The sequence below is a fragment of the Eretmochelys imbricata genome, chromosome 5, assembly GCF_965152235.1.
Source record: "Eretmochelys imbricata isolate rEreImb1 chromosome 5, rEreImb1.hap1, whole genome shotgun sequence".
NCBI lineage: Eukaryota > Metazoa > Chordata > Testudines > Cheloniidae > Eretmochelys > Eretmochelys imbricata.
The window spans coordinates 41,536,544-41,564,054 of NC_135576.1; the positions used below are offsets into that span (position 1 = coordinate 41,536,544).

The 27,511-nt window shown below is 41.5% G+C and overlaps 1 protein-coding gene across 1 annotated transcript in view; it reads right to left on the bottom strand.

Moving 5' to 3' along the window:
• Positions 1-955: 955 nt before the first annotated feature.
• Positions 956-27,511, bottom strand: part of ADAMTS6 (ADAM metallopeptidase with thrombospondin type 1 motif 6) — a 324,386-nt gene continuing 297,830 nt past the window's right edge. Inside the window, exons 22-25 of the mRNA XM_077816928.1 lie at positions 24,419-24,623; positions 18,490-18,666; positions 13,151-13,307; positions 956-1,413 (exon numbers count right to left, since the gene is read on the bottom strand). Of these exons, the coding sequence (XP_077673054.1) occupies positions 1,304-1,413; positions 13,151-13,307; positions 18,490-18,666; positions 24,419-24,623 (649 nt within the window). The 3' untranslated portion in view covers positions 956-1,303. The remainder of the gene's footprint in view (positions 1,414-13,150; positions 13,308-18,489; positions 18,667-24,418; positions 24,624-27,511) is intronic.

A 27,511-nucleotide genomic window follows, 5' to 3' on the forward strand; every position in this document is an offset into this window, starting at 1 on the left:
ATTTATGCTAAATTCTGGATCTGACTTGCCCAAGTAGTTTGGTTTCACATTTAAATGCAATTCAGAGTATTAACTAAAATAAGTATTCAGTAAGTATTAAAATTATGATAATATGACCAAAAGGTTCCCATAACTCGTTTATTCTTTGGTTGTAATCCTTGCTCACTCTCTTACAGTCTCCAAACCTGTGCATTCAAACACTTTGTCTCATAAATAAATGCCCTTCTATTGTATCAGAGAAGGGAACATCTGGAACCCACTATAATTGCCAGCAAAGTTTGCAGAGAGACTGGCTTATTATTACACAGTACATTTATCTTTTGCACTAGAACTTCTTGGTGATGGTGAGTAGAGAGTAACATGATTAGATGCCTCTCTGTGGCTAGTGATGTAAACAAAAGTGAATTGGAGTAATAAAATGTAAGCCTATACATTAGTGAAGTACGCAGCACTCTGGTCTTCACCACAATTGAAATCTGGCTTCTCCATTGTATTGAAATGTTTTTCCCTTTTAGTGGACATCTCAGCTTCACTTGTACAATGGCAAAATGGCTATATATCTGTAGCACAGATTTATTAGCACACTTGTATTTCATGCACACCTGCAATAACTGTTGCACCTCTTAAAACTAAGTTCCTCATGGTTGTTTTGTTTAGTTTAGCTTTATATATGGCTCACAGCAGTGTTCAGCAAATATGGATTACTCCTAAGGGAATTAGGTGGAATGAAGGAAAAAATATAATTTTCTTTACTTCAGATTTATAATTGCTCCTTAAATAACATTTCCAAGCCCATTTTATAATTTAAATTGTGATGCTGTGTAATGAGATAAAATAGTTAACATTTTAAGCTATGACTTAAGATTGTTTAATTCTTCTTTACTTCAATAGTAGACCAAGTCATAACAGCTACATTTTAAACAGTTTTAAATATAAATGGATTCAGTGTCATTGCTAAGTCCATAATAAAAATTACTTTAATGGTCCAAGGAGGTAAACAGACTATTGGATTTAGTCAAAAGAACACAAATGTTCCACAGTAAACTATTCTATATGTGTTGTGTGGATCTTTCCAATTTGGCATGCCCTCCTTATACTGTGTCCAGCACTTTGGATGAATAAATCCCACTTCACAGAAGTTAAAATAATATTGAAATCCTGTCAGCTGGGGCTGACCAGTGGTTACGTTTTCCACAGGGTAATGCATTTGCAAGGACCTCAATCCCATTCCGCTGTGTGGCTCTCTTCGATGGACACATTTCCACAATGATATAACAAGGCACTCTCTCTTGCTTTCTGTGGGTCAGTGTCCTTGGCAGGTCTTACAGCACATCTGTCTGAAGTATGCTCGGCTGCAGAACTTGAACTTCAGCACTAGTGGGCAATACGCCACTTTGTTCACATCTTTGCACTCTGATGATTGAGGGCATAAAAGGGAACATATTAGACAGACAAATTAAAAAGGTACAAAAGGAAAGCTACTGAGATTTAGCATGCTTCTGCTTTGTCTATCCACCTTGCTCTCTGTGTAAATGTTCTTTCTACTAGGAGTTTAGCAGATACAGTATATTTTAAAAAGTAATTCAAATATTTGCAGGTCTTCTCTCTCAGACATTTATAAGCATGCTCACTTTGTGTTGAAAGAATTACTATTTGTTGGGATAAGTGATCACTTTAGACAGCTAAGAAATATGAGTAATTGTTCCTGTAATATTTTTTAGCTTCTTTCTCAGGAGTTATTTTAGTCATCAGTGAAAGGTTATCCAAAATCTAGCCTGGGTTGCATTGTTTGGTACCACATCTGTGCATTTATAAGATTCCCTGAAGTAGAACATGCATTACTGCCAGCAGTGACTGGGAAAATGAACAGTATTAGTAAAGATATTAGCAGTGTGAGTTTACTGACTGTACAGCACAGCATGTCATTGAGAGTTTTACTGTAGGTTTTGTTCTTTTGCATCAACACTTTATATTCTGCAGGGAGACAAGTCATTTCTATACCTGTAACTCACAGCCATATAAGGGCTTTTTCTTACTCAGGTCTACATTCACAAAAGGAGTTAGATGCCTAACTGCCACTTTAGATGCTTAAATCCCAGAATCAGGCCGCACTGGTATTCACAAAATCCTGGTCAGCTGTGACTGAAACCTGTAGCTACCTAGACTTGCTTGGCACCTACATTTCTGCAGTAAAAGATCCCGATGTTTCCTTGCTTATGTTTCTGTCTCTGCACATCCACACTGCTGCATCACTCTAGGCGTCCGGATGCCTAAGCCCCAGAGTGATGTACAAACTTGGGTAAGATAAATTTTTCTCCGGTCTTTGGCAAAAAGCCTCGCCTCCTTTATTGGAGTTTGTGGAATCACCCTCATTAGAAGTTTTTAAGAAAAGGTTGGACAAGCAGCTGTCAGGAATGGTCTAGGTTTACGTGGTCCTGCTTCAGAGCATGGGGCTGGACTTGATGACTTCTTGAGTAGCCTTCCAAACCTACATTTCTCTGATTCAATGATTCGGTGTGGGGTTGCATGCATTTTAACCAAGTAGGATTTGCCCCAAAGGCTTCATAATATTTCCAGAATCTCCACTCCACCTTTCTTTGCTTTACCCTCTCTATGGAAACACACTGGCCTATTTCAGCAAGTGGCTATTTGGATGATGGTGGGCACAATACTTTGGAAGCTTCTCACAGCTATTGTTTTAAAAAACAGTTTTGAAATAAATATGTGATTGATGAAATAGCCTCTTCCACATGGGATTGTGGTTACAGGGACGAGGTTTAGCAGAGCCATTCTTATTCCTTGTGGAAATGATATCCACAGAACCCACTGTTACTTAATCACCAGTAAACCACAAATATTAACCACTCCTTTCCTGAACTCTGTGACCAGATCAGAGTATACCATAAAATTAAGTGTTACGCAACAGCAATATATACAACATGACATGGTGTCTTCAGCTACTGAGACTGCAAAGATGCACCTCATAAACTAAAAGAAGATAAAATGGCATTCAGGTAGAGTTTTAGGTGACCTTGAAAGTCTGGATTCAGCTGCCATATGTACTTAGAAAATAAAATCATTCTGAATAATATTTCAAATGCCATGGTATATGCTGTCAGTAATTCATTTCTAACAGCAAATATAATGTTACCCTTATCAGTGACAATTTGTCAAAACCTGGCGTACTATGCGCTAACTCTCCAATGAAGGGTTTGCAGAAACAAAGAGCTCAAGCAGATGTTAAATGTGACAAGAAATATCATTGCTTTCTTTTTCTCATATCCCTAGAATCTTGACTCTGCTCTTTCATGTACTACCAGTTACACTTTCCGAGACAAAAATGCCTCTGAACTTTATCAAGATGACTTTGACATAGGCTGCCATATACAAACACACCAAACAGACCATAAGAATGGTCAGACAGAGTCAGACCAGTGGTCCATCTAGCTCAGTGCCCTATCTTCTGACACTGGCCAGTGCCAGATGCTTCAGAGAGAATGAACAGAACAAGGCAATTTTGAGTGATTCATCCTCTTGTCCAGCCCCAGCTTCTGGCAATCAGAGGTTTAGGAACACCTGAAGTGTGGCATTGCATCCCTGACCATCTTTGCTAATAGCCATTGAGAGACCTATCCTCCATGAACTTAGCTAATCATTTTTTTAACCCAATTACACTTTTTGCTCTTCCCAACATGCCCTGGCAACAAATTCCACAGTTGCCTGTGCATTGTGTGAAGAAGTACTTCCTTATGTTCATTTTAAACCTGCTGCCTATTAATTTCATTGTGTGACCCCTGGTTCTTAACTATATGAAGGGGTAAATAACACTTCCTATTTCATTTCCTCTACACCATTTGTGATTTTATAGACCTCTATTATATCCCCCCTTAGTTGTCTCTAGTCTGAGTGTTTTTAATCTCTCCTCATATGGAAGACGTTCCATGCCCCTAATCATTTTTGTTGCCCTTCTCTGAACTCTTTCCAATTCTAATTGTAGTAGAGAGAGCGCCTGAGACATAAGCCCTTGTATCAGAGGCCCGGTGTGAGGTCTGAACTAGCGTAGTGATCAAACCTTGCTAATATAAAGCAAAGTTAGCAAGAGGCAGGCTGTGAGCAGGCTCACAGAATTTGGCAAGAATAGGGCTGGTATTGCAAAAACACACACATTCCTGAGAAGTGCTATGCACAGGACACTTGTGTAAACACATTCCAGAAGGGTGGTACCAGAACATCTCAATACCAAGTTGGTACAAACACATTTCCCAAAGACAAAAGGAACCTGTTGACCCTTTTTAAAGATAAAGTCAGGATGACAGTGTGATGGATAGAGATGTTTTGATTGAACCAATATGTACAAAGTAATGGGTGGCAACTAACCCGATCAGAGGGGCAATACATATCTTATTTGTATTGGTGTACAAAATGGAATCTCAAAGGGAGTGTCTTTGGCCAGCTTAGGAGCAGTGGAAAGTCCCGCCACTGATGAGCTGCATCCATTTTTACAGGCATACATGTGTTAGTGGTCCTGTAGAGTCCACGGGATACTAAGACTGTTCTTTATCAACAATAAACCTGGCCAGGTGCCTTCACTACTAATGGGTCTGTGGTTATAGGGCAGTTCAATTGGAGACTGCTGTATGGGCTATCTGGCCAGAGCCAGTGCAGCACGCAGAAAGGACACACATGCAGCCAACAGCTGATGACATATTTTTTTTGAGATGGGATGATCAGAACTGCATGCAGTATTCAAGATGTAGGTATTCCATGAAATTATATAGCGGTATACTGATATTTTCTGTCTAATCCTTTACTAATGGTTCCTAACATTCCGTCAGCTTTTTGACTGCCACTGCATACTGAGTGGATGTTTTCAATGCCTCCAAGATCTCTTTCTTGAGTGGCAACAGTTAATGTACATCCCATAGTTTTGTATGTAGATTATGTTTTCCAATGTGCATTACTTTACACTTTTCAGCATGACAATTCATATACTGTTTTGTTGCCCAGTAACCCAGTTTTGTGAGATCCCTTTGTAACTCTTCACACTCAGCTTTGGACTTCACTATCTTGAGTCATTTTGCATCATCTGAAAACTTTGCCACCTCGCTGTTTACCCTTTTTTCATATCATTTATGAATATGTTGAACAACACTGGTCCCAGTACACATCCTTGGGAGACCTTGCTATTTACCTCTCTCCGTTGTGAAAACTGACCAGTTATTCTTACCCTTTATTATCTTTTAACCAGCTAGTGATCCATGAGAGCAACTTCCTTCTTATCCCATGATGGCTTAGCTTGCTTAAGAGCCTTGGGTGTTGAATCATGTCAGAGACTTTCTGAAAGTTTAACTACAGTATAACAACTGGATCTCTCTTGTCCACATGCTTGCTGACACCCTCAAAAATTCTAATAAATTGGTGAGGCATGATTTCCCTTTACAAAAGCCATGTTGACTCTTCCCCAACATATCATGTTTATCTATGTAGCTGATAATTCTGTTCTTTACTATAAATTTCAACCAATTTGCCTGGTACTGAAATTAGGCTTCCCAGCCTGTAATTGCCAGTATTTCCTCTGGAGCCTTTTATTAAAAATTGCATTACATTAGCTATCCTCCAGTCATCTGGTACAGAGACTGATTTAAGCAATAGGCTACTATAGCGGGGTAGTCACCCGCTCTGGCCCTGAAGGGGTTAACATAGCCCTGGGAAAGGGCTGCCCCAGGGAGCCAATATGCTAGGCTGATTGGGGAGACAGCCAGAGCTGGGGCCATGCCTCAATCAGGCTGCAGCTGGCCCTATAAAAGGGCTGCTGGCTAGGTGCTCAGGCAGACTCTCTCTCTAGCCTTGGAGGGAGAAGGGCTGGGGCAGAAGGAGCTGGGGAGCTCCAGCCTAGCAACTCCCCAAGCTGCAGGCCTTGTGCAAGGCCAGAGTTGGTACAGGGGTTGCAGAGGTGCAGCCCGGGCTTAGGCAAAGGCAGCAGGTCCAAACCCCCCTTGCCTGTGATGAGTGGCCATTACAGACTGCAGTCTGCCCCAGTGAGTGGGGGCTAGGTGCTGACTGGCAGTAGCCGGTGAGGTGGGGATAGAAGGTTGGGGGATTCCCCTGAGAAGGCAGACCCAGGGTGTGGGTGTACTGACAGGGGGCAACACCCCAAGGTAAAGGGGCATGGGGGCCAGTGGCAGGTGAGACACCAGCCTGGAAGAGCTAATTCCCTGGACAACCAGCAGGAGGTGCCACACCGGTGAGTCCTGCCTCACTACAGCTACATATCATAATTAGTAGTTCTACAATTTCATATTTAAGTTCCTTCAGAACTCTTGGGTGAATACCATCTGGTCTTGGTGACTTATTACAGTTTTTCAATTTGTTCTAAAACCACCTCTACTGAAACCTCAATCTGGGACAGTTCCTCAGATTTGTCATCTGACAAGACTGGCCCAGATGTGGGAATCTCCCTTGCATCCTCTGCAATGAATACCAATAAAAAGAATTCATTTAGAATCTCCACAACAGCTTTGTCTTCCTGGAGACCTTCTTTAATATCTCCAGCATGCAGTATCCCCACTGATTGTTAGGTAGGCTTCCTGCTCCTGATGTAATTAAAAATTTTTGCTGTTAGTTTATGTATTTTTGCTAGTTGCTCTTAATTCTTTTTCAACTTTCTGAATTATACTTTTACAGTGGACTTGCCAGAGTTTATGTGCCTTTATTTTCCTCAATAGGATTTGACTTCCAATTTTTGAAGGATGTCTTTTTGCCTATAATTGCCTCTAACTCTGTTTAAGCCCTGGTGGCAAATTTTACTCCTCTGATTTTTTTTTTTCCCCCTTTGGGGTATAAATTTTTTCTGAGGTTCTTATGGTGTTTTTACAGAGTTTCTATGTTGCTTGCAGGCATTTCACTCTTGTGACAGTTCCTTTTAATTTCTGTTTAACTACCTTTCCCACTTTTGTGTAGTCCTCCTTTTTGAAATTAAATGCTACTATAGTGAATTTATTTGGTAATTTTCCTCCTACACGTATTAAATTTGACATTATGGTTTCTATTACCAAGCAGTTCAGCTACATTCACTGCTTGGACGAGATCCTGTGCTCCACCTAGGACTAAATCAAGAGTGGTCACTCCCTTTGTAGGTTCCAGGACTGAGTGCTTCAAGAAGCAGTCATTAATGATGTCTAGAAATTTTAACTCTGCCACCACTCCTGAGGTGACATTTACCCATTCACTATGGGAATAGTTGAAATCCCCCATTACTGGGTTTTCTGTTTTTTGTAGCCCCCCTAATCTCCCTGAGCATTTCACCATCCTGTATGCAGTGTAGTTGTAGCCATGTCAGTCCCAGGATATTAGAAAGACATGATGGTCAGGTGATAGGTGGTATACTCCTACTGCTACACTCTTATTATTCAAGCATGGAATTTCTATCCATAGAGATTCTATGGTACTGTTTGATTTATTCGCATTTTTACTATATTTGACTCTGCTTTCTTTCACATCGTGTCATTCCCCCACCAGCACAACATACTGAGATATTTTATACCTTGCTATTACTGTGTCCCATTGACTATCATTGTTCCATCAAGTTTCTGCTATGCCTATTTCAATATCCTTATTTAATACCAGGCACACAAGTTCACCCATCTTATTACTTAAACTTCTAGCATTTGTATACAAGCACTTATACAAATGGTCAGTATTTAGTTGTCTGACTTTATGTGATGTAATTGAATGGGACTCTTTTTAGTTTGATTTCTCTTCAGTACCTACCTCTAATTTTATCAATTTCTGTCTTTTCCTCTTTAGTAGGATATAGACTATCCCCTTTAATAAATCCTCCCCAACAGGATATGTCTACCTGTCTGAACCTGATGGTACTCTGCACTTGTCAGTTTTCCTCCAGCCCTTAGTTTAAAAACTCTTCTACAAGCTTTTGAATTTTACATGCTAGCAATCTGGTTCCATTCTGGTTATGTAGACTAACATTCATTTTGACTTCAGCTTTGTACCAAATGTATAACAACTCAATTTTTTTGCTTGTTTAGAAATGAAATAATTTTAAGTAGCCTCACTAAGAGCAGCTGGAATTGTCTGCTTAGCTTAGTCTCATGTTAGATGAATGGAAAGTGGTTGATCTTCATAAGAAGAAAGGCTTTTATTTCATAAAAGCCTCAGATTAGTTATGATCTTTAGGATTAGTAAATTCTTGAAATCCTAAAAGCTTTCCGTCACCACCACCATGTTAAGACTTTGCCTGATCATTTACTTCAAGGGTGACATTATAACACAAGCAATCTGGTCACGTAGACTAAATGGACAGGGGCCTTTTCATCTAATTCAAGAAACTTCACCTCATTATATTTAAGAGGATTTTGTTTAAGGCCCATACACAGAAAATGTATGGTATGTACAGATTATTCTGAGACAATACAGTCTAAGCATATATTTAGTATTTAACTATAGATATCAGATGCTTATACATACAGATTTGTAATCTCCTGATAAATTCAGAGGAAAAACCAGTAGTTTTGCAGTCAAAATCTAGTTGCCTATTTTTGAAATTTTGGATCTTTAATGATTCATAATTTAGGGGCAAATTGTGATCACACATGTATGTATTCCTAATAACTTTGAGGCGGCACAGTAGGCACTGCTTACCTTTGTTGGAATCAATATACATTATGATCTATACTAGGTAATATAAATAGACACTAACGGCATCTTTAGCCATCTTCCCTAACCACTTTCATATGTCACCAACCTCCAATGAATATCTTCATTGTGAGCCAAGGGCAAAAATGTGACCCTTAGTGGCAATGTAACTTTTAAAACTGTTAAGATAAAAATTAGAAAGAACTGTCTTCATTAGAAGAATTTATACCATCCCTTCCTCTTCTTTATTTTTCCTAAAACATGATATTTTCTTGGCAATCACTGTGGTACTAAATTGCATGACCTTTTTGTCTGGAAATTAAGAGGTGATAAGTAGGGAATAAATCATACCCATTAATAAAGACTTTTACATTGCTTCCTCTGGACAAAAGACAATTTCTTTGCAGCAAATAGTTACCTCTTGGCCTGTAAAAGTGCAGGATTTATTTTATACTGCTGTCTTAATTGATAGACAGCCAAGAACAGGTGTAATATCTGAATTGGAATTAAATATCAAGATAAAGGGAAAGTCTTATGAAGATACTTTCAATCAACATCAGATTATAAGCTTTCATTAGAAATAAGTTCTAAAAGATGGAATAGAATGCGCATCTAAACTTCACATTACATTGCTTCACTTATCTCACTGAAATCTGACTAGTTTTCATGTTAATTTTGAATTTATGGAGCCAACCTGATCTGATATAGCAGCTATTAGCAATCTTGTATCTTTATGCAAGTATTAGGGTAAATGCAAGCACGGTTGCAGTTATAGTTAAAAACCAAATCCAAAATAGGAAAGACTTGAGTCTAAATTTGTGCCTTCTGCATTAAAAGGTAGAATACAGGACAATATTATGATGGTAAACTCTAATAAGACAATAGATTTCTAACTATTCAATTTCATCAGAAAATACCAGTAAACAATATTATGTTGTATTTCATATTACACAAAAATTATGTTAAAAGATAATAAGGTTGCAAAGTCAAGCACTAAAGTTATGAAATGCCAAAGTTAAGGCTGGACATGCAATCTTAATTCAGCTCCTTGTGCATATGGATGATAGAGTCTTCAATTACAAGATTCTGGCATTTCTTAACTTTCAAATGCTTGACTTTGCAAACTTAACGTTCCTTTCACCTATTTTTGGTGTGGTTTTTTCCCTAGGTTTTTAAAAAAAACCAACTGAACAAACAAATTCCACCATGTGGCATCATATTGACAGCCACATGGATCATCAAGGTGGAACCCAATCATTATTTGTATCATCGCATCTATGAGCCCCAGTCATGGACCAGGATCCCATTGTGCTAGGTGCTATACAAACACAGAACAAAGACAGTTCCTGCCTCAGAGCTTAAAATCTCAGTATAAGACAAGAGACAGATGGATTCAGACAGCCTGACTGGGGAGTACAAGGTAGCAATGTCAGGATTATAGTCAGAGGTCCCAGCATGCCAGCAGCCTAACCACAGTCACGATTTTTGTAGGCATAACAGCAAAGGAGAGTTAAGTAGGGATCTGAAGAAACCTTTAGGTCCACTGTGCAATCCTCTGTCACTTGAGCTAATGGAGTAACTGATAGAGATAGTAGATCCACATCCTCTATGTGGACCAGTACTAGAAGGGATGAGACACTTTGCCAGTGGGTTTCAGATATCTGCGGACAGCAAAGGAATGGTGAATCTCAGGAACTTTGGGTCACATCCAGGCCCTGAAAAGGTGTGTTCTCTATTGGAGCACAGACTCTTCTGCTCCATTCCCTCCAACCAGCCCCATCCCAATCCTCTTTCTTCCCCACCCTTGGTTTTTTGTCTCGGCCCCATTGACTTTCTAGGTGAAAACTGTCTCCACTCCTTAGGCTTCTCACCTCAGACCCCATCTCTTTGTCCAGCCAGTCCTGGTCTCCCTCTCCTGGTTCCTCATCCAATTTATCTCTTTCCCCCCCTTCCTGCCTGTTTTTCCAGTGGCTCCCAGTCTCAATCTTCCTCCCTGGGCTCCTCAACTAATTTCAGTATCCACCTTCCCCTGGGTCCTTGTCCCAGTTTCTTCTTACACAGTCCTGGTTCTCCCCCCTGCACCCTGGCTCTTCATCAAATCTATCTCCCCTACCTCCTCCTTACCCCACTGGTTCTCAGTCCCAGTTTACTTGCCCAGAGAGTGTTTTCCCCCAGCTCTTCACCCGGTCTTAATCTCCTCCTTCCACCTACTGGCTCCCAATCCCTACCTGTTTCCCTCCCTGGCTGCTAGTCCCAGTCTCCTTGTCTAGATAGTCTCTGTCTCCCCCACCATCCCAGCTCTGTTTCCCTCCTCTTACCTGCCAGCTTCCACTCCAAACTTCTGACCCCCTCTCTGGTCCTGTCCCAATGTACACTTCTGCCCCACCTCCAGGTCTAATTCTTATCGCCTCTGCATTTGAATCTAGCCACCTCCTCCTACACACTTCCTGGGGCCACTGAATGCATGAGAGACAGGCACCCTGCTCTCAGTTCAGGTGCCTGGACTCAAACCTGGCACAACCTGCTGCAACCCAGAGCTTTAATTAAATGGAAAGTTCTGCCCAGTTCCAGGCTGATGGACTCTTTGGGAAATTTAGCTGCTAAAATCAAAGATGTTTCTATTGAGCATGTGCAAACTACAATTTTTAAACATTTTATGATTTGGTGAAATTTGAGCAGATTTTCATCATAACTAAATAGGAACATCCCTGACCTAGGCTACCCCCTGCCAAATTTCAAGTCCCTACTCTAAAGCATGGGAGTGCTAGTACTTACCAAATATTTAGTTTCCATGGACTAAATGTATTGTTCCCTAGCCTCATTCATGCAAATGGCTGAACTGCTTTGGCTGAAAATTTCAAAACCAATTCAGCCTGAGGAAGAAACCCAGGAGGCAAAATTTTAGCCCAATCAGTTAAAGTTTGGCACAGTTATAAGCACATAAAATCAGGGTCTTATGGGGAAAAAAAAAGAGTGTTGGGTACCCTTAATAGGTGGTGCTACCAGCCCTGCCCCTTCCCAGACAAAAAATGTTAAAATGAAGTTAAGGTTGCGAGTACATACGACCAAATTAGGGTAAAAATCATTATAGCCATGTAAATATGCCAAAACAAGCATTATAAACAAAGGAAACGCACAGTTAAAGTTAACAAACAAGAACAGCAAACAGGTGAATGTATGGAAACAGTTAAGGAATGCATGCAATCTTAGCTCTGACCCATAGTGATGCCAAGTGGTCCCAGGTTACATTAAACCTATTTTTTAAGGCCCACTAGATATTTTCATTTTTTCCCTCATGGTGTCACCACTTGGTTAATGTTGTTGGGTGAGTGGTATTCAATGGATAGGGAGTATACTTTCCACTCTTTCTGCCTTGCTATGTATTCTAGGACTGATTGCTTAAAATCTCAAATATCTTATTGCAAGAGGTAGGTAGTTACAAAATTCTACCACTAGGCTCTCAGGCTACGAGAGCCATCATCAGTTTTGCTAATGCTTTCATTGGTATCCTACATACACAAACTCTGATGGTTCCTTGAATATATGGAGACTCTGTATGTATTAGAAGATCCCACTAGTACATAAATCAAGAGACACAAACATTTCTGGAACAAAATGTGTATACTGTTAGTTCATCCATGATATTGCTATGTACAAATTGCGGGAATGAGGTGGTGTAGCAGTCCAGGACATTGTTTTTATAGTGTGTGGTCAAAATAATTTATAAGTTTGTCTGATTTAAAATTTGTAAAGACATTGTTTTTAAAACCATGAATGTCTTGATGTATTGCAAAGTCAATGGCAAAACTCTCATGGACTTTACTAGGGCCGGGACTTTCACTATGATCTCTGCCCCAAAGAGCTTGCCCTTGAAAGCAAATGTTACCAAACATAATAGGAAAAATACATAGAAAATGCATTAAAAAGTAAAATGGGCCAAGGCCAGTGCACTTTGGTGGTCATGTGGGATCATGAAGAGTAGAAATGCCTTGCTGAAACCGCAATGTAAGTGCAATGGTTTTCGCTAAACAGTTGCCACATGGTGGTAGCTGCAGTACCTCAGTTCTTACACACACAGAGGAGAAAAAAAGAGTGATATCTCAATGGTAACTGCTGGTAAATGTTGCCTCTTTAATGATGACGGCTGTATGATATTTGTATTTGCACAGTGGTCTCCAGATTAGAGCTGGCTGGCTAATTCATGAATAATGTATTTAATGATTTTTTTGCCCAATCACTGAATATTTATCTACAAATATTTTTTCATTAGCCAGCCAGCTCTAATCTGGAGACCACTGTGCAAATACAAATATCATACAGCCGTCATCATTTGTATTTGCACAGTGGTCTCCAGATTAGAGCTGGCTGGCTAATGAAAAAATATTTGTAGATAAATATTCAGTGATTGGGCAAAAAAATCATTAAATACATTATTCATGAATTAGTCATCCACCTCTAATCTTTTTAGGGATGAAATATATTAAGAAGCCAAACTCACCTTCTGTGTTGGAAATGGGAGTACTGTCACATTTGCTTTCACACTGTTGCATTGATGGAGGTCTAACTGTTTCTGGACACTCACTGGATGCTTGTCCAGTATATGAGAGACACTGCACTGTTCGCATTTGTTGTCCCAGACCACATTGTGCAGAACACTAAGGACAAGAGAGAAATCAGGATAACAAGTTTGGTCAAAGTTTAAAATATAAACAAGATAGCAGAAGAGTGAACAGGGATGGCATAGACATAAAATGGAAAAAATAAAGCCCTTGAGGATGTGTGTTCCAGAACAGATTATTCCATGGACATGTAGTGGTTAGAAAAAACATTGGGCAAGGATAGCATATACAGCATTTCTCAACACCTCCTTTGGCTAATACAGCAAAGGGCACTCATAAACAGTTTAGGATTTTGCATTTCTAACAGTAGACCCAAGCATCTGGCTGACAAAGGAGATGAACAATGCAATACTAGTTCCCTGAATCAACCCAGAGCAGAGTCTGAGATTCTGGTTTACCTTAGGTTTGGTCTATATGAATACTAATGGCTTGTCCATACAAACACTTACTGCACAGCAAGCTGTGGTGTAAATCTACCTTTCACTACCATTTCAAAGTGGGGTGGATTAAAGCACACTAGGGAATATTTAGTGTGCAGCAGGCTAATAAGAAGCTTGCTGCAAATTAAGTGTTCATATAAACAAGCCCTAAGACAATCTCTGAATTTAATGACTTTACCTCAGATCACAGAAAAAAATACAAAGGGAACAAGAATTTGAATATCCCTGCTAGTTTCCTTAGGAGACCTCGGTCACTGGGGATAGAAATATGGAGGTATTCCTCAAGATTTCAAAACTAACAGAAAACAGCATTTTCCAATCCCTGCATAAAACCAATAGCCTTTATGTTGCCTGCTTCTGAGAAGCATAGTGAATAAATAAAAATAAAATGAGCAAAATAGATAAAAATACAGTGATCTAGCTCACCTTTTTAAAGGGCACAAATAGGACACAAATGCGGTGAGACCATACACTGGAAGCATGATTGAAGTCAAAGCTGGGTGGGCCCACCGAAGGGGGCACCATGCGCAGGGTTTGCCTGATTCCTACCTGACCTGCCAAGAGCCAGCTAGGCTGGCAGAGGCGGAGCAGCAGCATTTGGAGCTGCAGGGGAGGGACCCGAGCTGCAAGGGAGCATTTGGATGAAAAGCCGAGCCAGGTGACTCCTCTGGAGCATAGGTGTCCCTCTTCCTCCCTGCTCCACTGCTGTGTGAGGCGGCCACTGCTCCTGTGTCCTCCTGTCTGCGCTGTGTGAGGGAGGGAGGGAGGGTGAAGCAGATGTCGGGGTGTCCCTCTCCTATCAGTGTACCCAATCTCCACTGAGCTGGGGTGATGGGACAGGGGGAATGTGTGTGTGCTGCTGTCTCTTTAGGTCCAGAGCAGCTGCCAGCAGCTAATGTCTGAACAAGCCTTCAGTTGCCTGACCCTGAGTATTTTCTTAGAGACAGCGCACTCATACACTCAGGCTATGGCTACACTAAGAGGCTTTTAGTGACACAGCTGTGCCGCTAAATCCGCACAGTGTAGCTGCTGTTTGTCTGGCAGCAGAGAACTCAGACAAACCCTCTGGTGTGCACGCACACCCCCCCCCCATCCCTCCCCACCTCAGTATAACCCCCCCACCCCAGGGCTCCCTGCATCCAGGTCACTTTCCCCACCTGTGCTGTGAGGTGAGCATTAGGAGCTGCTGCTGCTCTTCTGACCTCTCCTTAAGCAGCCCAGGTGGGGACAGTGACCTGGATGCAGGGAGCCCTGACCTCGCTCCTTGCTCTCCACCACTTCACAGCCCCCAGAGGTGCACGCAGCAGAGCAGTCCAGTGGCGGAAGTGAGCACCAATGCCAGCTGCTCAGTCACTGCATCCAGGTCAGTTTTTACTATGTGGGTGCAGGAGGGGAGTGCAGGGATTAGGGGGTTAAGCGGCCACAGCGAAGGGGTTAGGGGTGAAGGGAGGGTGGGGAACCCATCGGGCAAGGATTTTGGGGCAAGGAGCACCAAAATGCAAGTTCACTCAGGGTGCTATTTCCCGTAAGGCTGGCTCTGATTGAAGTAGCCATGCTGCCAGAGGGAAAGAGGACTCATACTCCATGCATGCATACAGCTGGAGTTTCCTTTTCTCATTGATTCCCCAGACGTACAGAAGCTTTAGCCTTGCTCACTTCACAACCTACCAATACCCTTCCCACGTAAGGAAGAATAGCTGGAGACTGCAAAGTGAACACAGTAAAGAGTTCCCAGCATAGTCTGCTCCCATTCTAAAATACGTATTTTATTTTCAAGCTTCCACTAGGGCATAATTAATGGAAAATGCAGACTAATGAACAAAAATAGTAGCTGACAGTGTCCCTTCAAGGATTTAATGATGGACAGAAACCTTCAAGTTTGTCTCCTATGTGATATTCTATTTGTTGTTTTAGATTATTTTAAACAGCAATATGGGACACCATGGGAACTACTGATTAGGGTCAAAGTATTCATCTCAGCAATAAGGACCCCCCCACCTGCATATATTCCAACAACAGGTTTCTTCCTAATAGGCACAGAGTTGATACTGGCTCTGCACTATTGCCCACAGAAGCCCTGAAACAAGAGGTGTATCATTTGCACGAATAACTGTTATAACTGAGTTGATTCCATGCATTTTAGGGTGGGGGAGGTATAACCAATAGTTCTTTTCAAATGGAAATGCTTTGGCCATTCCAAAACATGTTTTGCTGCTCTATAACTAAACAATGGCTTAACTGATTTACATCAATTTAAGAGAAATATGCACCTGCACTGATAACATGCATGTCAGCATAAGATAGAGCCTTAATCTATTACTTAGGGCCCAATATGGCAAACAGTTGTTCCCTGAGTACTCCAGCTGAAATCAGTGGATCAACTCACAAGAAGAGTAAACTACTGATGGAACTACAGTTTCAAGCTCTTTCTTAATAACATGCCATAAATCATACTTTAGATTGCTAAATCTTGATCAAAGAGAAAGCATGTAGCTCTCTATATAGTATGATCAAGGTATAGTCATTGCCTGAACTGTCAATGCCATTCTGCCTATGCTATAACGCAAACCAATCCTAAACTATAGGTAAGCACGCCTCTGTATAAAACATTTAAAATGTTTTTCAAAATCCATAGTTTATTAATGCTGCACTTGTACACCTTATTGTCAGTGTAATACTACTTCTACTGTGCCTTTCAACTAAGGCATTCAATGTACTTTAAAAATATTTATTAAATTATGCCTTGCAACATTGCTGTACACCCCTGAACACTCTAGCCTTTTTACATGAGAGTAAACTGAAGCACAGAGGAAAAGGGATAATGCACACCTTCCCATAGTCAACTACTGGCAAATTCAGATTTAAACTCAGAAGTTCTAATTCCCAATTTCATGCTCTAGTCACTAGACAACATTCATTGTAATGCTCACTGAATTTCAAACTTTTAACTGCTTTAACGTTCACCAGCTCTGGATAGTTGGGATCAAAAATTATTCGTAAAATTTCCACTGTTAAATTAGTTCACTGTGGCCAGTATCATTTTTGTTTCTAGTCTGTTTCACATTCTGGCTCACAAGCATTAACACATGCAGGTATTCTGAAGGTCACAAAATGACAGAAGAATATTTTTAAACGTTTTAAATAGAACAAGAAAATTCTGAAAAACATTTCTATTCATATTAGTTTTAATAGCTCACTTCATATATGGGTTCCTACATGTATATTTCTCCAGGAATTATGTCAAACATTTTTCATGTATTGCACTGGTGGAAATTGGCATGCAGAATCCTAAACTGTGAGCTTGTGGATATTTATAAGCCTGAAACAAGCAAATGGCAATATTTTGACAGATTCCTAAAAAGAGACCATGAATTTTCTCTGGCATGAACCTTACTGCTTCTGTTTTGAAATTATACATGATATCCTTGACCCAGAGAAGAGATAGCACAGGCAGAAGCAGCACAAGTTTCACCGCACTGCCACCTCCACCAAACATGGCTGAAACCTTGTCTGGAAGAACCATCTCTAGGAAAGAAAGAGTAACAATAACAAATAATACTTTGTATGTTGATAGGACCTTTTAATCAAAATTCTCCAATAACTTCTTAACAGTAGGTACATATTTTGAACACGGTGTGACAAAGTTCCTCCTCTACCTTGGTGGGTCTTGCGCTTATTGGCAGATTTGCTCACCTTGGAGCTTCACAGCAGCCCTCAGTTTGGCCATTTTCATGAACCCACAGTCTAGGTCAACTCCTCCTGTGTCTGACCAGGAGTTGGAAGGTTTGGGGGGAACCCGGGCCCGCCCTCTACTCTGGGTTCCAGCCCAGGGCCCTGTGGTATGCAGCTGTTTGAAGTCCTCCTGGAACAGCTGTGCAACAGCTGCAACTCCCTGGGCTACTTCCCCATGGCCTCCTCCCAACACCTTCTTTATCCTCACCATAGGACCTTCCTCCTGGTGTCTGATGATGCTTGTACTCCTCAGTCCTCCAATAGTATGCGTTCTCACTCTCAGCTCCTAGTGCCTCTTGCTCCCAGCTGTTCACACACGCACCACAAACTGAAGTGAGCTCCTTTTTAAACCCAGGTGCCCTGATTAGCCTGCCTTAATTGATTCTAGCAGCTTCTTGATTGGCTGCAGGTGTTCTGTCAGTCTTAATTGTCTCCAGAAGGTTCCTGATTGTTCTGGAACCTTCCCTGTTACCTTACCCAGGGAAAAGGGACCTATTTAACCTGGGGCTAATATATCTGCCTTCTATCACTCTCCTGTAGCCATCTAGTTCGACCCTGTCAAAGGGAAACTGAGGTAATGATAATTTAAGTGACTTGTCCAAGGTCTCACAAGAAGGCAGTGACAGAAGTGGGACTAGAACAAAGGTTACTTCGCTAGTAGACCATGTTACCTCTCCTATATGCATTAATTCAATCTCTACTCCCATTCAGTTTTTTTTTTTTTTACTTCTTCTGTAGGAATGTGAACAGGTGTGAAAATCAGTGCTAATTACAGAGTTGGGATTATTTTCCCCCACCAACACTTTTCCATTAGCAATTGGATGGAGACTAGTTACTCATTTTATATAAGCCAACAGACAGATATCAGAAGGTACCTAGATGTGGGCACCATCACCCTGTGTAACATTCCAATCAGACAAAAGGGGATGTCACCTGAGGCATCCCTTGCTCATTTCTAAGAACAAAATATCTTCCTTTTTAGAAAGTGCTGATGGATATTAATAGCAAGAAAAGGTAGAAGATAGTTATATGGTCTGTTATTTTACCTGTCCCCAGTCTCCAGTAACCCAGCGCGGAGGAGGGCATCGGCCTAAGCTACAGCGGATGCGGACTGGAGGCTTGCTTTCCTCTTGGCATTGTGCAGCTGGAAATGTTTTTGAAAGGTCACTGCTTTTGCACAGAACAATCCGATGTTTGAATCCTGGACCACACTTTGGAGTGCACTGGAAAAATATGTAAAGAAATTTATAGTTACAATTTGAAAAGACAGTAACATTTCAGAAATATTTTTAACGTGTATACTCAGGTTCACTTGTACCAAATTATCATCACAATTTCCACAAGATCCAAGATGTCCCCTGTCTATCCATAGTATGGATGAGACCCTCAAAGTATAAATGAGATTTGCACTCAGATTCTACAGTGATGGATACTGAAAATCCTCACAGATACAGACGTCTTTATAAATGAGATGGCTGGCGATTGATTTTCTTCATCACCATTTTCTAACAGATTTTCCTTCTTATCATTTATTTCCTTCCTACCTTATTGAAAATTAGGAATGTGTTGCAGTACAATATGTGAGCGACGTATACCAAGTACATCAGTATTCATAAAATAAATCTGAGACTGCATTTCAGAGATTAATGTGGAATCCACTAGCACATAACTCTCAGCACAACCAGTAAAAACCTCTCTCTACATCCCATATAGACTAATAAAATACAAAGGATGGAGGGTGACATACTAGAACACCTCACAAGAAAATTTTCAATGTATGTAAAGGCGAGTGCATTAGTGGGGTGTGTAGAAATGAGATTCTTGGACCAGGTAGGAACTTTCCTCCCTTTCTTCAAGTTGTTACTCTTTTCCCCTAGATAGTGCCCCTCCTTTTTCCTTTGGTGTTTAGCTGCTTTGCTGGCTCTGATAGCAACGAGGTAATGAAGCAGGAACTTGAATGCAGGCAGGTCTGAAGTCCTCCATGCTCTTCTCTTCCTTCTCATTATTCTCTCTCCCTTCCTCCTCCCTTGTTTTGCTACTCTCCATTACCCGTTACTAACCCTAGCAGAGCATCAAACTGGGAAGAAGATAGGGAAACAGGTACCAAGGGGAAAGAGACAAAAGACCACAGAAGAACTTTAAAATTCCACCCAGTGAAGTTCCTGATACCTATTTCCCTTCATCATTCAAGTAGGAGATTTTGACAGGGAAGCAGTTTCAGAATTGCATGTGCATCTCTTTCCTACAAATTCACTAGTAAGATATTTAGATGGGAATCAGTTTCTGATGTTACACAGGGCCTGTACAAAGAATAACCTAAATCTGTCACAAGATTGGAATTCCCTTTCTGGTATAAGCAACTGCAATACATACTACCATACCACCTGGGAACTCTGAGCAAAATTCACAGGTGAAACACCAAAGAAATTCTACATCCAAACAACGCAGCATATGGCAAACGCCAGAGGGAAAAGATGTAAGCCCCTATCTGAGAAATATGCTGTTGTAGCTACGGGGACCAAGAGACAAAAACCTCCTTCAGAAAGAAAACTTCATATGGAGAGACAGCCAAAATTACACTAAATAAGATGAACTACACCCTGTCCCCAGCAATGAAGTAAGGAAATAATAATTAAGTTGCCTACAATCACCAAAATCACTGAATCACCAAAATCACTGAATCACCAAAAACCAAAGGCATCACTAGAATTCAACAAAAAGAAGATGGGCTAATCTACACTGGCAGCGCTTTAACGTGGCTTGTGTAGTCTCAGCAGAGTGCTGGGAGAGAGCTCTCCCAGCACTCTTAAAAAACCACCTCCACGAGGGGCATAGCTCCCAGTCCTGGGAGGGTGGCTCTCAGCACTGGTGCACTGTCTACACTGGTGCTTTACAGCTCAGGGCGGTGTTTTTTCACACCCCTGAGCAAGAAGTTGCAGCACTGTAAATTGCCAGTGTAGACAAGCTCTATGTCACCAAAGCAAATGAAAGATAAAATGCCCACACAAACAAACAGGGAATAAAGTTTCCCATTACTGCGTGCTTTCAGAATTTTTAACTCACTTACCAAATGGAGGCAAGCATGACTAATGGTAATATGAATGCAAAGGAAGAAATGCTTGTCTAAAATGTCTGATAAGGATCCTCCCAAGGAATCCTTAGAGCAATTTTTGTTTTGATTTTATTACTTTGAGATACTTCAAATATAATCATTACTGACTACAGGAAAGGTAATGCAGCCAAAACTCAACCATTTCAAGGCATATGGAAATTGGCATGGCAAACTGTCACCCTGTCACTAAAGAATGACTAATTAACCTGTGCTGCCACAAGCTACTTGTTAGTTTTAGCACACCATTCCCTACACTCTTACATTACCCCATCACCCTATATTTATTTATTTTCTTTCATTATCTCTTTCTACATTTACACATTGTATTTTGTAGAATATTCCTGGCTTTCCATTACCACTGCTTGTATGTATGATTCTTAAAAGGGTAAAAAAGCTTTAGGACAACAATTAATTTCTCAACTTAGTTATATTGCACAGATACTTTAACTCAACTGACCCAAAAGAAGCCTGAATCTACTGTTCCTTTTCTCTAAAGGACCTATTTCCAAATATCAGTTTTCATCAGAGATGAAGTACAACTCCGTGCTTATCTGATGCTCAACAAGCACGTTAGCATATGAATGAATGCTGCAATTGCTTAGTTTGTGTTCAGAGAGGGTCAGCATTGGAGCAAGTGTGTTAGTTGCTTTTAGTACAACATCAAAAGCTGAAGAAGAGACTTCACATTCCAAAAGATGACAAGCTTTGACTTAAATGGAAGCAGGAGTGGACATTGCTGCTGCTGCTTTCTATTACAAGATACATCATTTTCATGCTACCCTTAGTAAAAAAAAAGTATTATATGCTACATGAAATAAGTATTTATTTTTAATATACAATAAGTTTTTTCTAGGAAACACTGGATAGAAAAATAAGCACTGTCTCATTATACTAAAAAAGTTCTTAATAGTTGAGACATACCGCCAAGCTACTCTAAGCAGAAATGTACGAATAGAAATATGTTCTTATTTGCTCAGAATCTTGTCAGAACAACCACCAAGATTTCTGATTTAACAGTCTCTAAACCTATTATGGATGAGGAAATTTCTGTTCCAAGATATCCTACACAGACTGTACAGAAATTTATATATGGGAGCCTGTCACAGGGTCTGCTCAGGCTTCCGCTCCCTCACAGCTGCACCCTGCGCTTATGCTGGTCAAATAAAGAGTCTCAACGCCCTCCTGTGCTGATTCACCTTCATGTCTTTACTTACAGTGCTCTCATTAGCCCCCAATTCCCCCAACCACTATCCCCCTACAAACCCTTCCCAGGGTCTTCTTGCCCTTGAGCCTTCCTTCAGTTGGTACAGAGGCAGAAATGCAGCCTTCCTGTCCCCTACCAGGCAAGGCCTGACTGAGCTTTTCTCAGGGCTTATATAATCGTCCCAGTACTCAGCACAGCTGTCTCCATTTGGCTCAGCCTATTCTTCTGGGCCAGCCCTCTTTAGGGCCTGCAGCTGGGCCCCCTACTGAGTGCCTGGGCCCCCGTATCTGGCTACCCTGCCATGAAGCAGGGTGCGGCCAGTCCCTTTTAGCAGGGCATTCACAAGGTTTACCTCTGCCCTGCCACAGAGCCATAAAACTCGTGTAGCTGCTCACAGAGTTGGAACATCAGCAGTCCCAGGGGAGATTGTTTAGTAAGCAGAATGCACGTGAAGGAGTCAAAGATGCATAATAAATGCAATGTGCTACAAGGCTCTACAGTTTATCATGGGGATATTATTATTATTTATTTGTATTGTGATATATACACAATAGAAAGATGATTCCTGGTCCCAAAGGGTTTACAATCTAATCAACACCACATAAATGGAGTATAAAAGGTTTTTGTGTCTCTATCTCCTCATTTACTCCCTCCTCCAATCATCCTTCCTCTTTTTCTCCTCCACTCATCTCTTTCTTCCTACTCATCCTCTTTCTTCTCCAAACTATTCCTCCAAGCCTTGGATTAACTGTTAATGGGGTGGGATGCTCTGTGCCTTCTTCTCTCTCAGGAAGTGGGTGACCAAGTAGGGATTGCTTCCAAACCCCCACTTGCCCTGGCTTTGCCACTCCACTTCTAAAACCAGCTTGAATTGCAGGGAATAGGCAAGTAGAGAAGAGAGGGGACATAGTACATAAGGGATGACATTGACAGTCTGCCTCCTGGCACCTTTTAAAAACTCACTCCACAATCCAGGGGGGGGGTTCTAAGGCCCTGCTCTGTACATAGAGATGTTACTGTAGGGAACTGCTTTCTGACACATAATAAGGATATAAACCAGACACCGTCTTAGGAAAATACTCTGGGAAAAAGGGCCATTCTTTTAAGACAATAAAACCAGAGACGGGTCAAGATCTGAACTCTGTGGCTGGCCCATCTTTGTATTGCCCAAATGAATGATGGAAACTTGTAACAAAAAATGGAACCTCAGGAGTCCAAGCAATAGCATCAGCATAAAGGGCTAATGATGATCCAAAGCTTTTAGAAAAAAAACCCTGTAAATTTTAAAAATATTTTTCTGCTCCTAGTTAAAAAAACAATCACACACTTAATGGAAGATCCCCTATGGAACTGAACGAATGCTTGCCAACTACAGTAGAGATAATAAAATTCTATGTCGGCAAAATGATGAAAAAAATAATTTTTAAGCTAGGCAGATTTGGTTGAGTTTCCCTCCTCCCCCCATAAGTTAGTGGTAGTTTTCACGAGTGGAGAAAATTGTTTTCAATGTTCATATCAATAATTATCAGACATTATACATCACTTAACATCCCAAAACACACCACAATTCTTTACAAGCTGAAATACAAACTATAGAGAGGGATAGCATCGCTCTGAAATTAGGCCATCAATGAAAGCAGAGCCACAGCATCTCACAGCATCCTGCATCAACAGTTTATGACAGGAAGTGATGTACATCATCTGTATATGGTGTGGAGCTGATGGCACTGTTCTATGCAACTTCAACATGGCCCCCAGCATATGGGGGGGTGTGTGTGACTGCTGTGCTTTGCCTATTTACAGATGCTGGAACAGTCCCTTGGAGCTGAAGGCAGGTGTGCCATAACTTAAAACAGCCCTGAGGCTGCTCTAATATAAGATGGGGATCCCACCCTGGAAACTAGGAGTTGCAAAGGAGGTACACAACCATCTTTGCCACCTTGCCCTAGTAGTGCTCTGCAAAGTCTGAATTCAGCTCAGAACTAGGGCAATGGAATCAATTTCTGTTCTCAGTTGTACGGGTGCACATCCTTTGAATTCAATAGGATTGAATCAGCATAAATTGAGCTTAGATCTTGGTTCATACACTAACGGACACTGCCTATTAATAAAGGTATACTAGCCTCTCCTAGGAATACTGGAGATGCAAGTCTTAGTTCCAGCTTTCACATCACCTTTCTGTGGTACTTATTTATGTATGCTTGCTGGGTTACTTGAGGACAAACATGGCATTTCTTGTAGTTTTTTATACCTAAGTGCTCCAAAAATCATCATATCCTTTTTTAAGCCATACGCCTGTAAGGAAGCCTCTGGAAACTAAAATCCCCTTTCTCAGTTTATGACTTTGCTGAACCAGGAAGCTGCCCCATGCCAACAAATTATTGTGCAGCAGCACTGGTTTTAGCCTTTATTGGCTAAACAACATGCCCTATTGGTTACATGATGACAGTAGGGAAAAATTAAAGACTTTAATGTAATTTTAAACATGTTTAATGTTCTAAATCAGACAGCTACTGATTTCTTATTAATCCTCTGCCTTTAGATCATGATTTACAGATGACAAGCAGCAATAAAAATGTATTTACATTCAGTGGGAGGAACTCATAATTTGCCCATTGCCAATGAATTAAAAATGTTAATCTGTGTGAAATATCCTTACTTCTGACCAGTCCAAGGCAACCCACTGTGGTGGACAAGACTGATTGTTACAGGGTTCTTTTTCAATAGGCCGGTGTGTTAAACAGTTAATATTGTCCAGTGTCTCCTCCTCAGACGGTCCAATCTTTCTGATACAGAGAACTGTTCGTGTACGTATTCCTCCATCACAGGTCTTACTGCATTCTGACCAATCTCCTATAAACCACCTGTAGAGAGAAAATCAGGAAATTTAAATAACCCATTTCACATATTGTAGAGGACTGGAGAGGACCTCAATAGGTCATCTAGTCCAGTCCGCTGCACTCAAGGTAGGACTAAGTAATAACTAGACCATTCCTGACAGGTCTTTGGCACAAAAGGAGAAGATGATTACACAATCATAAAATCCAAACCTTAGTTTAAATTAATAATCCTAAATTATGTTCAATAACACACATGCTCTTCTTAGTAAAATAAAAAGTATAAGTACAAGACAATGCAAGAGCAGTCACAGGGATGGGCATGAGCAATGAGAAACCAGTGAGCTGCTGCTGGCTGCTGCAACCAGTTGGGCAGCCTGCTGAAGGCTGGCTGAACTGATGAGACTGCCTGGGAGATTAGTTCTGCTGCAGGCCCGGATTCTTGACAATAGACCCCACTCAGGGGTGCTGTCTAGGAACCTCAGGGCCTGGTTTCTCAGGGTAAGTGTGATGGAAGGCACACAGGCAGTTTGGGGCATGGCGATGTTCTGCAGGTTCCCATGAACGTTTGTCTGGGCTGTGACTATCCCAGTTAATTAGTTACTGTAGTTTTCCTTAGACCCGATGGGAGTCTAGAATCTGCCGAACCACATATTCTTCTTGGCCCTGAACAGTTATAGGCAGAAGAGGGGGAGTAGTACGAAGTGGGAAGGGATTCATGATTAATGGTTTTAGAAGTGAGACATGGAAGCCGGGGTGAATCTCGAGGAAATCTGGTAGCTGTAACTTTTATGTAACCAGGTTAATCTGTTTTGTGCTTTGGAAAGGTCACAGGTACTAATGGTCCAGCTTTGTGGAGGGACAAGTTGATCACAGATTCCACGTGGACAACCACACTTCGTCCACTACCCCAATGCCATGCATTGGCTGGCAGGACTGGTTGGCATACTATTTATAGCTTGCCATAGTGACTTCTAACTGCCTTTGAAGTTCTTGGTGACCTGCCAGATGTGGTCCATAAGTTCAGTAACAATGGGCAACATTCTGCAGGTTCTGGGTGGCATCCACCAGTTCTGCTGCTAGTAGGGTCTGTGCTAGCGTTGTGGAAGCCCCGGCCCTAGTTTTAAAGGCTCTCAGTCTGTCAGCCTACCAGTACAAGGGTGATCTAGCCTAGCGATCGGAGCAAGCATCAGGACCCAAAGACTAGGGTAAGAGCTGGAGTCAGTAGCCTAAAGCCAAAGCCAAGGGTCAAACCAGAGACCAGGTACTGGAGCAAGGAGGGGTTCAAGGCAGGGGCAGGACAGAGGGAAGCGTGGATGCAAGGCCGGAGCAGGAGGAACAAGCAGGAGTAGGTACAATGGTGGCATGAGCATTAAGAAGCCAGTGAGCTGCTGCTGCTGATTTAAGAGCCAGCCTGCTGGCCCCTGCAGCAAATCAGGTGTCATGGCCAATCGGGCAGTCTGCTGCAGGCCAGCTGTACTGATGAGGCTGCCTGAAGACTAGCTCTGCTGCAGACTCTGATTTCTGACAGGCTAATTTAGAACTTGACTCCTCTGATGGTTCCTTAATATGGTCCATTTATTTCTTTGGTTTTTTTTGGCTGCAACCTTCTCCTACCACAGATTTTACATATGACCCCATAGAAGGGGCATTTTCCATTTTTATAATGTTTTACTGCATGGAATCCACAGGTTTTCCTTTGCATTTTCTTTGTCTCCTCTGTTTTGTATTTGTTTTCCACAAATGTTGGTGTATTTTTCCTTGTATTTTCATACTTTGCCTATGCTACTTAGTGAGTTACCTGTGTCTGCTCTATTTATGCTCTGCATTTGTATGTGAGCTTGTTCACTAGCTTTGCACATGTCTACAACTCTTCATAGAGTTAGTGTGGGCTCTCTGAGAATTCTCATTCAAGAGCCTACATCTTTCATCTCTATTACTAATTTATCACACATTTGCTCACCTTTTGGTATTTCATAATCACAAGTCAGCCATTTTGTGTAATTTGGCAATATACTGATCTATTATTGCTCCAGATTCTCAATCACACTCACTGAAAGAAGAAATTACTCACCTTGTGCAGTAACAATGGTTCTTCGAGATGTGTGTGTCCCTATGGGTGCTCCATTGTAGGTGTGTCTGAATCCCTGTGCTGCTGATCGGAGAACTTCGATAGTACTGTCCGTTGTGTCCGGACATGTACTGTCTCTCCTCATGCTGCATCCCGAGGCTAGCCAATGCATGAGAGCTAACCATCCTCAGTTCCTTCTCTACCACAGAGTCATAGCGACAACTCTAAAGTAGAGGGGAGGAAGGAGGGTCATGGAGCACATCTCAAAAAACCATTGTTACTGCACAAGGTAACTTCTTCTTCAAGTACTGTCCCTTTCGGTGACTCCCAATCAGTATTCCTACTGGAGGGCTGGGGCTTTGGAGTCAGGTTAGTCACAGATGATAGTACTGTGGAGCCAAAGATGGCATCAGAGGCAGAGTCCCTGGTGATTGCATAACGTTCTGCAAAGGTGTGGACTGATGCCCACGTCGCCACTCTGCAGATCTCTGAGATGGGGACATCCCTGAAGAAGACGACAGATGAGTAGATTGATCTCGTGGAATAGGTAGTACAGATCGAGTCTGGAGGAGTCATTACAATTTGGTAGCACTGTTTGATGCAATTCGACACCACTTGGAGAGTCTTTGGGCTGATGTCACCGAGCTCTTAGATCTTTCCACCACAGAGAGAAATAGTCTAAGGGATTTCCTGAAAGGCCTTTGTCCTGTCAAGGAAGAATGCATGGGTTCTCCTAACATCTAAGGTATGTAGTATGACCTCTCTATTGTCTCAGTGAGGCTTGGAGTAGAATGCAGGAAGGTGAATAGACTGATTCATGTGAAACGAGGAGGTCACTTTAGGG